Here is a 17,823-nt window from a genome sequence, read left to right as displayed (position 1 = left end):
GGTCTCTGCAAAAGGAATGCTGCTTCAGGGAGAACCTCTGCTTGAAGGAGGAGGAGGAGCCCGACTTGCCCGGGCGATACCGACGGGCTTCCTGAAAACGGCCCTTAGAGGAACCAGGGTGAGCACTGCTGGCCCTTGCCTTGACCTCCGGCAACCTCTTGCCTTTAGAACTGCCGAGATCCGTCACGATCTTCTACAGCTCATCCTCAAAGAGCAGCTTGCCATTAAAAGGCAACTTGGCTAAGCGGGATTTGGAGGCATGGTCCGCTGACCAATGCTTAAGCCATAGCCATCGACGGGCAGAGACAGCGAATGATACGTACCTGTAGTAGGTGTTCTCCGAGGACAGCAGGCTGATTGTTCTCACGACTGGGTTGACATCCACGGCAGCCCCTCAAACCAGAAGAAAATTCTCGGAGGACCCGCATGCAGGGCACGCCCACCGTGCATGCGCGGCCGTCTTCCCGCCCGTGTGCAGCCGTTCCCGCTCAGTTAAATGACAAGCAAAGAAATGAGAAAAAAACGCAACTCCAAAGGGGAGGAGGGAGGGTAGGTGAGAACAATCAGCCCGCTGTCCTCGGAGAACACCTGCTACAGGTATGTATCATTCGCTTTCTCCGAGGACAAGCAGGCTGCTTGTTCTCACGACTGGGGTATCCCTAGCTCCCAGGCTCACTCAAAACAACAGGGTCAATTGGGCCTCGCAACACCAAAGACATAACAGAAATTGACCTATGAAGAACAACTAACTGGGAGTGCAACCTGAACAAAATAAAACCGGGTCCAGGAGGGTGGAGTTGGATTCAAACCAACTGTCGCGTCGGGTATCCTGCTGGAGGCAGTAATGTGATGTGAATGTGTGGACAGATGACCACGTCGCAGCCTTGCAAATCTCTTCAATAGTGGCTGACTTCAAGTGGGCCCTGACGCTGCCATGGCTCTAACACTATGAGCCGTGACATGACCCTCAAGAGCCAGCCCAGCCTGGGCATAAGTGAAGGAAATGCAATCTGCTAGCCAATTGGAGATGGTGCGTTTCCGGACAGCGACCCCCTTCCTATTGGGGTCAAAAGAAACAAACAATTGGGCGGACTGTCTTTGGGGCTGTGTCCGCTCCAGATAGAATGCCAATGCTCGCTTGCAGTCCAATGTGTGCAACTGACGTTCAGCAGGGCGGGTATGCGGTCTGGGAAAGAATGTTGGCAAGACTATTGACTGGTTAAGATGGAACTCCGACACCACCTTTGGCAGGAACTTAGGGTGAGTGCGGAGGACTACTCTGTTATGATGAAATTTAGTATAAGGAGCATGAGCTACCAGGGCTTGAAGCTTACTAACTCTACGAGCTGAAGTAACTGCCACCAAGAAAATGACCTTCCAGGTCAAGTACTTCAGATGGCAGGAATTTAGTGGCTCAAAAGGAGGTTTCATCAGCTGGGTGAGGACGACGTTGAGATCCCATGACGTTGCAGGAGGCTTGACAGGGGGCTTTGACAAAAGCAAGCCTCTCATGAATCGAACGACTACAGGCTCTCCAGAGATGGCTTTACCCTCTACAAGATGATGGTAAGCGCTAATTGCACTCTGATAAGTGTAGAAGGTATTCAAGCAGGCTCTGTGCAGAACAAGAACGAGGTTCTAGGGCCTTGCTCTCACACCAAACAACAAACCTCCTCCACTTAAAAAAGTAACTTTTTAGTGGAATCCTTCCTAGAGGCAAGCAAGACGAGGGAGACTCCCCTCAGACAGACCCAATAAAGCAAAATCTACACCCTCAACATCCAGGCCGTGAGAGCCAGAGACTGAAGGTTGGGGTGCAGAAGCGCTGCGTCGTTCTGCGAAATGAGAGTCTGAAAACACTCCAATCTCCACGGTTCTTCGGAGGACAACTCCAGAAGAAGAGGGAACCAGATCTGACAGGGCCAAAAGGGCGCGATCAGAATCATGGTGCCACGGTCTTGCTTGAGCTTCAGTAAGGTCTTCCCCACAAAAGGTATGGGAGGATATGCATACAGGAGGCCCTTCCCCCAATGGAGGAGAAAGGCATCAGACGCCAGTCTACTGTGTGCCTAAAGTCTGGAACAGAACTGAGGCAGCTTGTGATTGGTCTGGGAGGCGAAAAGGTCCACTGAGGGAGTGCCCCACTCTCGGAAGATCTTGCGTACCACCCGGGAATGGAGCAACCACTCGTGCAGTTGCATGAGTCTGCTCAGCCTGTCGGCCAGACTGTTGTTTACGCCTGCCAGGTACGTGGCTTGGAGAAGCATGCCGTGCTGGCTTGCCCATCGCCACATCCTGACGGCCTCCTGACACAGAGGGCGAGATCTGGTGCCCCCCTGCTTGTTGATGTAATACATTGCAACCTGATTGTCTGTCCGATTTGAATAATCTGGGAGGACAGCCGATCCCTGAAGGCCTTCAGTGCGTTCCAGACCGCTCGGAGCTCTGGGAGATTGATCTGAAGACCTTGTTCCTGAAGGACCACACCCCTTGGGTGTGGAGTCCATCGACATGAGCTCCCCACCGCAGGAGAGATGCATCCGTCGTCAGCACTTTTTGCGGCTGAGGAATTTGAAACGGGCGTCCCAGGGTCAAATTGGTCCGAATCGTCCACCAGCGCAGCGAATTGCGACAACTGATGGGCAGGCGGATGGCATCTTCTAGATTCCTGGTGGCCTGGCACCACTGGGAAGCTAGGGTCCATTGAGCCGGTCTCATGTGAAGACAAGCCATGGGAGTCACATGGACTGTAGAGCCAGGAGCCTGCCGAGCTGTGAGCTGCTGGGACACTCTGGCCTGGGAGGCGAGGGACAGAAGGTTCTGAGCCTTCGCCTCAGGAAGATAGGCCTGAGCCGTCTGTGAATTCAGCAGAGCTCCTATGAATTTGAGAGATTGGACTGGCTGGAGATGGGACTTCGGGTAATTTATCACAAACCCCAGCAGCTCCAGTAGTTGAATAGTGCACTGCATGGACCAAAGAGCTCCTGCCTCTGAGCTGCTCTTCACCAGCCAATCGTCGAGATACGGGAACACGTGCATCCCCAAGCTTGCGCATGTACGCCGCAACCACCACGAGTATCTGGCAGTATCGGGATGTGAGTATAAGCATCCTTTAAATCCAGGGAACATAGCCAATCGTCTTTCTGAATCATGGGGAGAAGCGTGCCCAAGGAAGCATCCTGAACTTTTCTCGCACCAGATACTTGTTCAGGCCTCTCAGGTCTAGGATGGGGCGCATCCCCCCCTGTTTTCTTTTCCACAATGAAGTACCTGGAATAGAATCCCTGCCCTTCCTGCCCGGGTGGCACGGGCTCGACCGCAATGGCGCTGAGAAGGGCGGAGAGTTCCTCTGCAAGTACCTGCCTGTGGTGGGAGCTGAAGGATTGAGCTCCCGGTGGACAATTTGGTGGGGTGGAGACCAAATTCAGGGTGTATCTGCACCGCACTATTTGGAGAACCTACTGGCTGGAGGTTATTAGAGGCCACCTTTAGTGAAAAACTGTCAACCTCCCCCCGACTGGCAGGCCATCCGGCACGGCTACTTTGATGGCGGCTATGTTCCCATGGATCAGTCAAAAGCCCGTCCCCTGCTTATGCTGTGGAGGCGCAGGGGGCTGCTTAGGCGCACGCTGTTGACGGGAACGAACGCGCTGGGACTGTCCCCGTGCCTGAGGAGTCCTTCGGGCCAGCTGGTTGTACCTATGCTTGCTGTAAGCGTAAGGTGCAACCTGCCTGGCCCGGGAAAAACGTCCACCAGTGGAGGCGGATGCTGAAGGCGCCCGGTGAGAGACCTTGTCGAGAGCGGTTTCCTGCTGGTGTAGTTGGTCCACCAATTGCTCGACCTTCTCGCCAAAAATGTTATCCCCCCGGCAAGGGACATCCACCAGCCGTTGCTGGGTGCTGTTGTCCAGGTCAGAGGCACGCAGCCATGAGAGTCTGCGCATCACTATACCCTGGGCCGCGGCTCTGGATGCCACATCACAGGTGTCATAAATACCCCTGGACAGGAATTTTCTGCATGCCTTCAGTTGCCTGACCACCTTCTGAAAAGGCCTGGACTGCTCCGGGGGGAGCTTGTCAACCAGGTCCGCCAGTTGCCACACATTGTTCCGCATGTCGATGCTCGTGTAGAGCTGGTATGATTGGATTCTGGACACGAGCCTGGAAGATTGGTAGGCCTTCCTCCCAAACGAGTCCAGAGTGCGAGACTCCCGCCCTGGGGGCGCCGAGGCGGTATCCCTCGAACTCCTTGCCCTTTTGAGAGCAGAGTCCACGACCGCTAAGTCATGTGGCAACTGAGGCCGCAACAACTCTGGGTCCGTGTGGACTCTGTATTGGGATTCCGCTTTCTTGGGGATGGTGGGATTCGATAAGGGCTTCAACCAGTTCCGAAGCAGTGTCTCCTTGAGGACACTGTGCAACGGTACCGTGGAAGACTCTAGGTGGTGATGGATAGTTGAGGACTTCGAGCATCTCCGCTCTCGGCTCATCCACGGTGACCACTGGGAAGGGAATGCTAATAGACATGTCCCGGACAAAGGAGGCGAAGAAGAGGCTCTCTGGAGGCGAGACCCTCCTCTCTGGTGAAGGCGTGGGGTCGGAGGGAAGACCCGCAGACTCCTCGGAGGAGAAATATCTGGGGTCTTCCTCCTCCCCCCACGAGGCCTCCTCCTCGGTGTCGGACATGAGCTCTCTGAGCTCAGACTGCAAACGGGCCCGTCTCGACCCCGAGGAACCACGTCCTCGACGACGGTATTAAGAGGTGGACTCCCGCGCCGGCGGGGACGAAGCTCCCTCCATCGACGTTGACGGGGATTATGTCCCATCACAGGGCCAGAGCCAGCCGGCGCTTCCGTCAACAGCACCGCGGGCACAAGCACCCCCGGTGCCGGCAAGGCCTGGCACATCAGCCCCTCCAGGATCCCTGGGAGGATGGCTCGGAGGCACTCGTCTAGGCCCGCTGTCGGGAGAGGCTGGGGGGCCGGTGCAGGCGTGGGTGCTTGAAGCTGCCCGGGTCCAGGAGACACTACCGGGGTACCCGACGACCTGCGCATCGACACCTCTTCAATAGAGGGGGAGCGCTCCTACCGGCATTGGCGCTTCTTAGGGATCGAGTCTCTAGACGTCCCGGAGCTGCCAGTTCCATGCGCCGTGGGCGACCGATGACGGTGCTTCTTCGCAGCTTTCTTTCTATGCCCGTCATCGGCGCTCCGTGGCATGGACGAGGAGGAGCTGGAGTCTCCGCGCTCTCTGGGGTTCGGGTCCGACAGGGTTCGATCCCGATGGCCCTCACGCGGTCGCTCACCACCGCCGTCGCTGGAAGGTCGTCGGGCTAAGGGAACCTGTACTCCTGGGGTTGGTGCCATAGTCGGTGCCGAAGACGTCAACATCGGTACCGGTACCGAAGACCCGGCTGTCGACACCGATGCCGCCGATGCCGACGTCGAAGGGCCTGCGTAAGTTCCAAAAAGACGGTCCCGAAGAACTTGCCTCGCCACCTGCGTCCGCTTTTTCAAGCCGAGACACAAGGTGCACGCCTTGGAATTATGCTCCGGACCGAGGCACTGGAGACACCAAGCGTGAGGATTGGTCTGCGAGATCTGCAGGCCGCACCGACCACACTTCTTGAATCTGCTCAGGACTTTCGAGGACATTGACGGAAAAATCGCGTCGGCGAGGTCAAAATCGTCGATGGTGGCAGTAAAAAGGAACCATAAAATAAAGAAGGCGGACGGGCGGCCACAAGGCCGCGACGAGGCGAAACAAAAGGAGAAAACTCGACGAAAAGGACAGTTTTTCTTTTTTTTTTTAGAAAGGGGACAGAAAGAAATCAAAAGAAATCACGGACTAGGCTGCAAATCGGTTTTCCGGGGCTGACACGGAGAGGGACGAAGACGCGTCTATCTCCAGCGCGGAAATCGGAAAAACTGAGCGGGAACAGTCGCGCACGGGCGTGAAGACGGCCACGCATACGCGGTGGGCGTGCCCTGGGTGCAGGACCTCCCGCAAGATTTTTCTTCCGGTTTGAGGGGCTGCCATGGACGTCAACCCAGTCGTGAGAACAAGCAGCCTGCTTGTCCTCGGAGAATGTCTGAGACATTCCTTTAGCCGAGGCTCTCAAAACATCAGACAGCAAGTCTGCCAAGTAAGCCAAGCCCGACTCCAGGACCAGCCAATCCGCTCTCAAGGAAGGATCCGAGGGGGAGGCCCGCTGCACCACCTTCAGGCATGCCCTGGCCACATAGAAGCCGCAAACCGAGGCCTGCAAACTCAAGGCGGCCGCTTCAAAGGCTAACTTTAAGGCCGCTTCCAATTTCCTGTCCTGTGAATCCTTAAGGGCAGAGCCACCTTCCACCAGCAAAGCCGTCTTTTTTGTCACAGCAGTGATTAGAGAGTCCACTGCCGGCCAGCGCAAGGCCTCCTGTTCACCCTCTGGCAGAGGGTACAGACGAGTCATGGCCCTGGCTACCTTGAGGCTCGCTTTAGGAGAATCCCATTGAGCCGAAATTAGAGTTTTCATGGCTTCATGGATGTGGAAGGTCCTGGAAGGGCGCTTGGTTCCCAACATAATAGCGGAACCCGCTGAGGCTGAAGGAGGGCCTTCCTCCGGAGAGGAAATACTCAAGATGCTCATAGCCTGAACAGGTTAGGCAATTCCTCTGAGCGAAAAAGCCGCGCTGCAGAGGGGTCACCTCTCCCATCAGGGTGAGGATCAGCCTCCTCCAAATAATCCCCAAGGGACCTTTGGGAGAACTCAGAAACGCTGCCCTCAACTACATCAGAGGAGACAGAGTCCCCCAAGACCTGAATATCCACCCGAGCGCGCTTGATCAGGGAAGCCTCTTCCCCCATATCTGACAGAGGAGCAGGAGCAGCATTTTGCAGTTGAAAGGCCTGATGCAGCAACAAAATAAACTCGGGAGAGAAACCCCCCTATTTGTGCACCTCTGCAACCTGGGCCACAGCCCTAGAGGAACTCTCAACTTCCACTCCATAGAGCTGGGGGAGAGGCGTGCTGCGCATCCAAAATGGCGTCCAGCGCGTCACTCTGTGAAGGAGCCGCACGGGAAGCATGGCGCTTAAACTTCGCCATCTTCTTACCGCCGCCCAACTCAAAGGCGGCCATACCAGAGGCCATCCGAGCTGCACGGGCGGCCGACGTCGGAAGGGCGGACATCGGGGGATGGGTGCCTAAGGCGGGAAAGGCCGCCGACGCCCCAGCGGAGGAAAAACCGGCTAAATCAGCAAAGTCCGGAAGGGAGCCCAAAAAGGGCTTCTCTGCCTCCGATCCCCGCGCCTCCCCACTAGCCGAGCGATCGCGGTCCGGGGAGCGCTTTTTCACGCCCTTACCATCCGACGCCATGATCCACGAGGGAAACATTCGGGGAACACCCTGCCCGCTAGTAAAAGGTAAAATTACCTGCTTCTTGCTCCGAGCTGCAACTAATTGTGCCCCAGTGAGCAGCTGCAATAAAATCTTTTCTGCTTCAAGATTGTTATGTTTTTGTTTTGTTTTTTTTACGGAGCCAGCGGGAGGGGGGAGAAAAGGAAGGACCTGGCACCACCAGGTTTGCACTTGCTCACGAAGAGCCCTCAACCCCAGGTACTCAACAAAGCCTAAGTAAATAGGCATGGAGACCAAGCCAGAGCTGCTGAGTGTGACCACACACCTGCTAGATAGAGAGAATACTGAGGATTTCCTGGTAGCACATGACCACATATAGAGAGGCAAAAGATTGTTCTCTATCTCCACCTGCTGGTAGATGGACACAACCCACCAGTCTATGGATTGATCTGCTTGATGATATGGAAATGAGATTGTTAATAGATAGTGCGGAGCCTGCCAACTTCAAGGACCTCAGCTTCCAACAAACACAAAGATTTTTATACAATACTTACACACATGTAGAAGAGTGTGCAAGTATTTGCCAACACACACAGTAATAGCAGTCATTTTGAAAATATACACATGCACAAAAAGAGTTGCTTCACCTAGACCAGTGTTTTTCAACCCATTCTTCAGGGACTACCTGGTCAGCTAGGTTTTTAGGATATCCACAATGAATATGCACGAGATAGATTTGTATGCACTGCCTTCTTTATATGGAAATCTCTCATATGTATATTCATTGTGGATATCCTGAAACCTCAACTGGCTAGGTGATCTCTGAAGAATGGGTTGAAAACCACTGACCTATACAATGTCCATGCAAAAATGACAATTCGGCAACTTCCATGTATAAGTGACATCACTGCTATTTATACAGGGGACATTTAAAAACCTTTATGTACAATTGCTGCAAATTATCTAAGGAAACAGCAATGTTTGTTTTTAAATTTCTACATGGAAATAAAAAATGGAGAATAAAGGAGAATTACTTCCGTAATCCCTCAAAAAAAACCCTAGTCAAATCTACCACTTTTTAAATATCTATGAATGCCGCTAAGCCAATGAAGTACATTTGTTAATGTATGTGTATTATCGTTGTAAGATGAGGAATACATACATTTTTGATCCACCCAAATCATGCCTCCTTGAAATTTCTGCATCCCTGGTAATCTCCCATATAGCAGCTTCCTGAAATTGCCATTTACACATGTATACAATCCGCACATGTAAATGCTATTCTTTTCATGTGCAGATGCTTTTAAAATTGACCTCCCAAGCTTGGCATCTTAAACATTAGAGAACCTTTTGCTTTGGAAACAAATAACTCTACAGTTCTTTCTTGTTACGAACAAAGTTTGAATTCAAAGTTTGGAAGCCAATTATTGTGCTATGTGTACAAAAGATCTATAATGTAATGCATGTGGTGGAGAGATTTTGGCATGGACAACAGAATAAATGTTTGGACTTACATTCATTGTATCAAGATGTCCTTTTACTTCTATCATTGGAATTTTATGATACCAACTTGCAGCTAGATTTCGATTCACAGCTAAATTTAAGTTGATGGGGTGTAGAATCTGAATATCTGGTTTGGAAAGACCTAGAGTTGTCCTAATGGAAAAAAAAAGATAGTCAATATTCTAATTAATATTATCATCTAATAACTTATAATTTTACTACACACTATTTGAAATGGATATGATCCTCAAGTATGCCTGTAGTGGTAAATAGTACAGCAAATTTTAAAATATCACAGTTGCTCCATCAGAATTCCATTTTCTTCTAAATTAAATATTTATGTTTCTCTAACATTTTAAAAGCACCCTATCAAAGCTAGTAAAATGGTTCTAACTGACATTTGCTAACAGCTAACAAACTGAACAAAAGGCTTAGGCAAACCTGCAAGATTCAAAACAAATAGTAATGGGCCTAGTGTGACCATTAACACACGCTAACAGTGAATATGGCACTGCTGTGTTAATAAAGGGCCCTGTTTACAAAGGTACGCTAGCGTTTTTTAGCATGTGCTAACCATGTAGACACACATAGGAATACTATGGGCATCTACACAGTTGGCACGTGCTAAAAATGCTAGCAGGCCTTTGTAAACAGGACCCACAAAGAGAAATAGAGAGAGACTGCCCCTAGAGTTAACACAGAGATAGTTACCACATATTAACCAGTAATGCAGCAAATTAGGCAGCACAGTTAGTGGCTCACCAAGAGATATAGCTAACTGTATTGTATTCTCTGCAATGCAATTAACATGCAATAATGACATTTTTTCTGTATTATCTACATAGGAAACAGCTAGAAACAACTCCCAGAGGTTACCACACATTGATTTTGGCAACTAACATGAGGTAGATGTAATATCTTAACACATTTTAATGCATTGGGAACAAAGCAATGTTTATTCCTGCAGTGCAGGACACAAAGAAATATGGCATCTAAATACGATTTTGGACGTTTTGCAGAAAACATACATAGTAACATAGTAGATGACGGCAGAAAAAGACCTGCACGGTCCATCCAGTCTGCCCAACAAGATAAAGTCATGTGTGCTACTTTTTGTGTATACGCTACCTTGATTTGTACCTGTCCTCTTCAGGGCACAGACCGTATAAGTCTGCCCAGCACTATCCCTGCCTCCCAACCACCAGCCCCGCCTCCCTACTACTACTAATCATTTCTATAGCGCTACTAGACATACGCAGCGCTGTACACATTATATGCAGGTACTTTTTCTGTCCCTAGAGGGCTCACAATATAAGTTTTGGTACCTGAGGTGATGGAGAGTTAAGTGACTTGCCAAGAGTCACAAGGAGCTGCAGTGGGAATTGAACCCAATTCCCCAGGATCAAAGTCCGCTGCACTAACCGCTAGGCTACTCCTCCCACCACTGGCTCTGGCACAGACCGTATAAGTCTGCCCAGCACTATCCCCGCCTCCCAACCACCAGTTCCGGCTCTGGCACAGACCATATAAGTCTGCCCAGCACTATCCCCGCCTCCCAACCACCGGCTCTGCCACCCAATCTCGGCTAAGCTCCTGAGGATCCATTCCTTATGAACAGGATTCCTTTATGTTTATCCCACGCAGGTTTGAATTCCGTTACCGTTTTCTTTTCCACTACCTCCCGCGGGAAGGCATTCCAAGCATCCACTACTCCCTCCGTGAAAAAATACTTCCTGACATTTTTCTTGAGTCTGCCCCCCTTCAATCTCATTTCATGCCCTCTCGTTCTACCGCCTTCCCATCTCCGGAAAAGGTTCGTTTGCGGATTAATACCTTTCAAATATTTGAACGTCTGTATCATATCACCCCTGTTTCTCCTTTCCTCCAGGGTATACATGTTCTGGTCAACAAGTCTCTCCTCATACGGCTTGTAACGCAAATCCCATACCATTCTCGTAGCTTTTCTTTGCACCGCTTCCATTTTTTTTTAACATCCTTCACAAGGTTGCATTATCCTGCTCAATCTGTCGACCAGACTGTTGTTTACGCCTGCCAGATAGGTGGCTTGAAGAAACATGCCGTTCCGGCGAGCCCAAAGCCACATTCTGACGGCCTCCTGACACAGGGGGCGAGATCCGGTGCCCCCCTGCTTGTTGATGTAATACATGGCAACCTGATTGTCGGTCTGAATTTGAATAATTTGATGGGACAGACGATCTCTGAAGGCCTTTAGAGCGTTCCAGACCGCTCGTAACTCCAGGAGGTTGATCTGTAAACCTTTCTCCTGAAGGGACCAACGCACTTGGGTGTGAAGCCCATCAACATGAGCTCCCCACCCCAGGAGAGAGCAATCCGTCGTCAGCACCTTTTGAGGCTGTGGAATTTGGAACGGACACCCCATAGTCAAATTGGACCGAACTGTCCACCAATGGAGGGACTGAAGAAAACTCGTGGACAGCAGGACTACGTCCTCTAGGTCCCTAGCAGCTTGGTACCACTGAGACGCTAGGGTCCATTGAGCTGATGTCATGTGGAGGCGGGCCATGGGAGTCACATGCACTGTGGAGGCCATGTGGCTGAGCAATCTCAACATCTGCCGAGCTGTGATCTGTGAGACGCCCGTACCCAGGAAACGAGAGACAGAAGAGTGTCGACCCTCGCTTTCAGAAGGTAGGCACGAGCCGTCAGAGTCCAGTAGAGCTCCTATGAATTCTAGCTTCTGATTTGGAAGAAGATGGGACTTTGGATAATTTATCACAAACCCAAGTAGCTCCAGGAGTCGAATAGTCACCTGCATGGACTGTAGAGCTCCTGCCTCGGAGGTGGTTCTTCACCAGTCAATCGTCGAGATAAGGGAACACATGCACTCCCAGTCTGCGTAGAGACGCCGCCACGACAGCCAGGCATTTTGTAAACATCCTAGGTGCAGAGGTGAGACCAAAGGGTAGCACACAATACTGAAAATGCCATGTTCCCAGACGAAATCGAAGATACTGTCTGTGAGCTGGCAGTATCGGGATGTGAGTGTAAGCATCCTTTAAATCCAGAGAGCATAGCCAATCGTTTTCCTGAATCATGGGAACATCCAAAAATCCAGTAGCAAACATGGCCATTATCAGACCAGAAAGGGAAAAAATGCACAAAAGCAAATCATTCAGATGTATGGGGTCCAGCATTCTTAGTAGACTGGCCATATAGACATTCCAGCAGAACAGTGGGGCACCCTAGGGGTTCTGAGAGAAAAGGACATTTCTCTAGTAAGTGAACATTATTTTACTTTGTGCTTTGGGAACTTAAAGATTGGAGTTTAAAGGAGGAATTGTAGATTAGTGATAGGTAGAATAAAAATATCAAAAAGCAAACTCTTTTCCCCCTGGTTTTAAAACTTGAACTTTGTACCACAGTATTAACAGCTAGAGATAGCCTCTAGAAGGAACTGCAAAACCTAGTTTAGGGATGTTGTAGAGAAGTCCCACCTCCAGTCTGGTAGCCCCTGTGCTGCTTTGGAGGAGGGAGGTCTCCTAGAAGGAGAGCATCACCCTGGTGAAGTAGGAAGTACTCCTATGGCCAGGACCTGCAACACGAGGGATATGTCTCCCAAGAAGTTCTGCCCAGGAGGAGGGAAGGGTTAGGACAGCTGTTGTAGTTGGTGATTCAATCATTAGGCATATAGATAGCTGTATGGCTGATGGACATGAGGATCGCCTAGTGATTTACTGCCTAGTGTTAAGGTGGCAGACCTCACGCGTCACCTAGACAGGATCTTAGATAGTGCTGGGGAGGAGCCGACTGTCTTGGTACAAGTGGGTACAAATGACATAGGAAAATGTGGGACAGAGGTTCTGGAAGACAAATTTAGGCTCTTAGGTAGAAAGATGAAGTCCAGATCCTCCAGGGTTGCATTTTCAGAGATGCTCCCCGTTCCACGCGCAGGACCCAAAAAGGCAGGCATACCTCCAAAGTCTCAATGTGTGGTTGAGATGATGGTGCAGGTATGAGGGATTTAGATTTGTTAGGAAATGGGTGACATTCTGGGAAAGGGGGAGACTGTTCCAAAAGGATGGGCTCCACCGTAACCGGGATGGAACCAGGCTGCTGGCGCTAACTTTTAGAAAGAAGGTAGAGTAGCTTTTAAACTAGAATGGACGATGAACCTGAAGCATCCTTTATAGGGTAGTACTGGGTGCCGATTTTTTGCAGGGATACTATTTACTGAATCTGGTCCTATATATATTATCTATCTATACGGCTCGACTGCAGGAAAAACGGGAATAAATCAGGAAGCAAGTCCACTGTTTAGTCTATTTATGTAAGCACTGTTATTCAGCAATTCTACATATATCTTGAACAAAGAAGTGCTGATAGCTTTACTACATCGAAGTTCTACATTGAGCAGAATGTCTATGTATAATTCCATATTCAACAGCACTTATATATATGAAGGGCAATTCTAGGCGCCCACATTTATGCTCCCTTTGCGCATGTAAAGTCACAAAACACTAGCAATTACATGCAATAACCACCATTAATCTTGGGCGGCACCATTTACACCAGCTTTTGACAGACATAAGTGCTCGTGCCCTAAGTTAGCTGCAAAATGTACACCAAGCTAATATTCTGTAAAGGGTGCTCTGCACAACGCAACTTTTGCAGAACACTAACTAAGCACAGATCATAATGGTGCCTTTTATTGAATCTGGCCCTAAGTATAGACTCACCCACAAAAATTCCAGCATGCCTAAACACTATTCTGTAACAGTACACCCAAGTGGTATAGCATTAAATACAAGGGGAGAGAGTACACATGGGAGAAGCATGAGTGGACATTGACAATTATGCACATTCCTGCTGCATTTATATGACTGCAGTTACCACAAGTCTATGGCTGGTGTACCTAGGAGCATGTAAAAGTTAACCATGCTGATGATGTGTTAACACCAACTGTACCTGGGCGCTCAAATGCCATTTTAGAATAAGCTCCTATCATATTCTCGGGGTGTCTAAATGGAAGTGCCCTGTTGTAGAATAGCTCCCATAGTGCTATTGACAAGTTTCTTTCTATATGGTTGCTTACATGATATTTTATTCAACCAAAGAAAAGGTGTTTAATTATAAGGAATCTAGTTTTTATCAGGAATAATATAGCTTCTAAAACTCTGTAAAGCTTTAGCTAATAAAAAAAAGTCAACACAAACATACACCAATTATATCTAAACATATTGACTCATAAGACATTACCTAGAAAGCTTTAACTGTGTTAGCTGTACATCCATCCTATCAACAACTGGAGGAAGAGGACAGCTTTCAATAGACACCAGGCTAAACTCATTCTGTATTTTAATCAAACCAAGATCTACCACCATTGCATTCTGGGAAACAGAGGATTCAGGAATGACAATCACTGGAGCTTTCAAGTTGATGTCCATTAACAGACGGAAACTTTTCTCAGTCAGATCTCTTACACTGGAAGCCGCCTTTTCTGCTGCTTGTGCTGTGGCAGCACTCAGTCTCTCTTTTGCTGTTTGAAAGTTATTAAGGAAGTTCTGCAGTTTATAAAAGGGAAAACAAAGCAGCAAATGGAATTAGATATACTACATGAATAGAAGATATCCTTGTGTACAAAAGCATTTTATGACAGGATATTAATAATTTATCTTTGTATATGTAGCCAATGAGATATGCAAACATGGTTACAACTAATATTATTTGATTTTCAGCATATTTGCTATGGTGTACTCTACAATATGATGTACTAACACGAGGAAAAGAAAAAAAGGGCAGGTATAGCAGTCTAATTAATTTTATTAAAAATATTGCCTGATGGTCTGAAACATATTTCATCAATATTACAAATTTAGTAGCACAATAATGGGATATTTCAATTACCACTTAAAAAATGTCTATCTATACATTACAGATTGAAACTTACGTTAGAAAACCATGTGAAAAAATTGTTTAATCAATTTATATTTTCTAAAGTAAACTTTTTATGAAAATTTTAAGGGTAACAAACATCCAATACAATACAAGATAACAATGTTTCCGACTTCCATTCCATATGAGAAACTATACGATAATAGACAAGTTCTTATAAATGTATTGCGTCTTAGTAACCAGTAGAGAAAACCGGAAAACAAGATAAGTGCTACGTTTAAGGGTTATCAAACATGTAAAAAAGAAGTTAAAAAAATTAAGAACATTTAAGACTAATGAGGATTCCCGCAGTTTATATTCAAACATAGCGGTGAGGTGTAGTTTATGATACGTAATAAACACACCGGTGAAATCGGAAGTCTAAAAGATTAAATAATTAAATAATTAAAAGAGGAAAAAGACTGTGTAAACACGATTTACGTGCAGAGAATACTTTTATTATTATTGATAATATAGAACAATAATACATATAACTGGATGAAAATTGAATAATGTTACTGCAGTTCAAAAGTTTGAACTGAATGAATACACAATCTCAACAAATATGCAGATGAAATTAACATGCACTTTAATGGTAGTTATATGAATAGTAGATTTAAAAAAAAAGGAGAGAAGCAAATATAAAAAAAAAGAAAAAAAGCAACAGCAACAAAAAACTTGGACGTTATGCTCAGGTGGCTAGTTAGTTGGACTGTAAGTTTGTTGTAAAATATAGCAGTTCCAAATTTTATGATTAGATATGTGAAAATTACCAATAGTGGCTGTATGATATCTGTGAATATGTAAGACATTATTCCACCAAAAATGTATATTAAGTTGTAAATTATCTTTCCAATTAAACAGTACGTGTTTAAGGGTAATTGTTATCAATGTGTCAAAAAGTATAGATCTGTGAACACCTAAAGAATGGTCTAATGTCAATGAACCAAACATAATCTTTTTAGGATTCATAGTTTTAGTAAAGTTGAATATGGTTGAGATAACTTGTCATACTTTGGTCCAAAATAAATTGGTAGAACGACATTCGAAGATTAAATGAGTACCTTGATGTTCATTACATGACCAACATAAGTTACCTTTCACCTTTCAACAGACCTGCAACCTTCATTTTTTGACGAGTCAATAAAATTCTATGATGTAGAAAAAAAAAAGAGATTGGAGGAATGATGATAAAGAAATGGGTTTACTTGTTTTAGCCCAAAAAAGGACTCCATTGATGATTAGTGAGAGAACAAAGTTGATTTAATTAAAAATGTATAAAGTTGAGATGCGATGTGTTCTTTTTTATGAACCAAGACGGTGAATTGAAGTAGGGAGGTTTGAAGTGTACATAGCGAACTTGGATAATGATTGGAAGTCATAAAATGTAATTGTATTCCAATGAAATTGTTGATTTGGACATAATCCAAATTGTGTTTGTAGCATTGGGAAAGGTTTCAATTTATTATCAATCAAGATTTGATCAAGGGACCAGATTCCTGTATTAAACCATTCTTTCCAAGCATTGGTTATTATAAAAATCACTGAATTATTCCAGATCATTGAACAAATATTGAACTCATATGGAATTTCCATTAATTTGTCTAACTGTAAAAGACAAGTAAAGGAAGAAGAGATTATGATATTACACTTCAGAATATTTAATAAATTAAGAGGGAGATGGAGACAAAATGGTTTCCAAAATTCCTTTTCAATTTGGAGTCATAATGGAATATATTCAGTGTCACTCAGTAGACATCAGGATGCTTGTTGTAAAATAAAAGACTTACGATACGTAAAAAAAAAGTCAGGAAAAGAAACTCCTGCTTTATCTTTCAAATTGTTGAGTGTACCAAGCGCTATTTTTGGAGTCTTATTTGTCCATAGGAATTGACTGAGAAGTTTGTCTAATTGTTTATAAATATTCTTGGTGAATACAACAGGGATCATGCTTAGAATAAAATTAATTTTTGGTACAATCATCATCTTGATGGTGTCTAAGCGACCCCACCAAGATTTGAGATAAGATTGTATTACATTAAGAATGTTTTTAGTGTTAATTTCCATCATTTCTTCAAGAGATGAATTTAATTGTATACCTAGGTATTTTAGACCTTTGGATGACCAATCCAGCCCAAAAGGAACTGCTATATTTTAAATATTAAGTGGTAAAATTTCAGTTTTCTGAACATTAATTTTGTAACCTGAAAAAACAAAGTCTCTAGAAGGTTGAAGTGAACATTAGATTGTTCAGGGTTCATGAGAAAAAGCATATCATCTGCATATGAAGAAGCCTTAATCTCCAGTGAACCTATTTTAATTCCAGTTCTTAGAGATGAGGACCAGAGAGCTAATAAAAAGGGCACTCAAGCAATATTAAAAAGCATTGGTGAAAGTGGGCATCCTTGTTGAGTTCCTCTTTCAAGTATAACTGGTTCAGAAAGGAAATTATTAGCTATGATTTGCGCCAATTTATACAGGATCTTGATTTTGTTCACAAAATCTTTGTGGATTCCAATCCATTCTAAGACATGAAAAAGGTACCACCATCCGATTATCAAATGCTTTTTCAGCATTTATTGATAGAGCAACTATGGAGTTTGGATCTGATTTAGCATGAATAGAAATGTGGTGGAAAAGGCGGGCATTATTGTTTATTAATCGTTGAAGCATAAAACCGACTTGGAGTGAATAACTTTGGAAATTATTTTAACTAGTGTATTTGCTAAAAGGTTTGCATAAATTTTATAGTCTGAATTAAGTAGAGATATGGGTCTAAAATTCGAAACCAGCGTAGGATCTTTATTTGGTTTAGGTAACACAGAGATTATGGCCTCACTAAATCTAAAGAACGGCTAAGGGAGAGCCCTTGACACAGCCTTTTAGGGCGAAACATGCATGTCGGGCATTGTTGAACCCCTGGTCTGACCGTTCAGTGCAAGTTAAGTATTGCTTATAAGTAACTTAGAGATTAAAAATTAAAAAGTAAAATGAACAGTTAAATAAGTAAATGAAGAAACAGTTTAATAAAATATTATCGCCAGTGAGGATTTGGGTGCTGT

General features: G+C 46.1%; 1 protein-coding gene across 1 annotated transcript in view; it reads right to left on the bottom strand.

Annotated features, from left to right (window-relative positions):
* The window catches only part of VPS13C (vacuolar protein sorting 13 homolog C), a 992,635-nt gene that overhangs the window by 608,869 nt on the left and 365,943 nt on the right, over positions 1-17,823 (bottom strand). Inside the window, exons 33-34 of the mRNA XM_030188422.1 lie at positions 14,087-14,391; positions 8,860-9,001 (exon numbers count right to left, since the gene is read on the bottom strand). Coding sequence (XP_030044282.1) covers positions 8,860-9,001; positions 14,087-14,391 — 447 coding nt within the window. The remainder of the gene's footprint in view (positions 1-8,859; positions 9,002-14,086; positions 14,392-17,823) is intronic.

Source organism: Microcaecilia unicolor, chromosome 1, assembly GCF_901765095.1.
Source record: "Microcaecilia unicolor chromosome 1, aMicUni1.1, whole genome shotgun sequence".
NCBI lineage: Eukaryota > Metazoa > Chordata > Amphibia > Gymnophiona > Siphonopidae > Microcaecilia > Microcaecilia unicolor.
The sequence above is the reverse complement of the archived record's forward strand: the minus strand, read 5'-3'. Positions and strand labels throughout refer to the sequence as shown.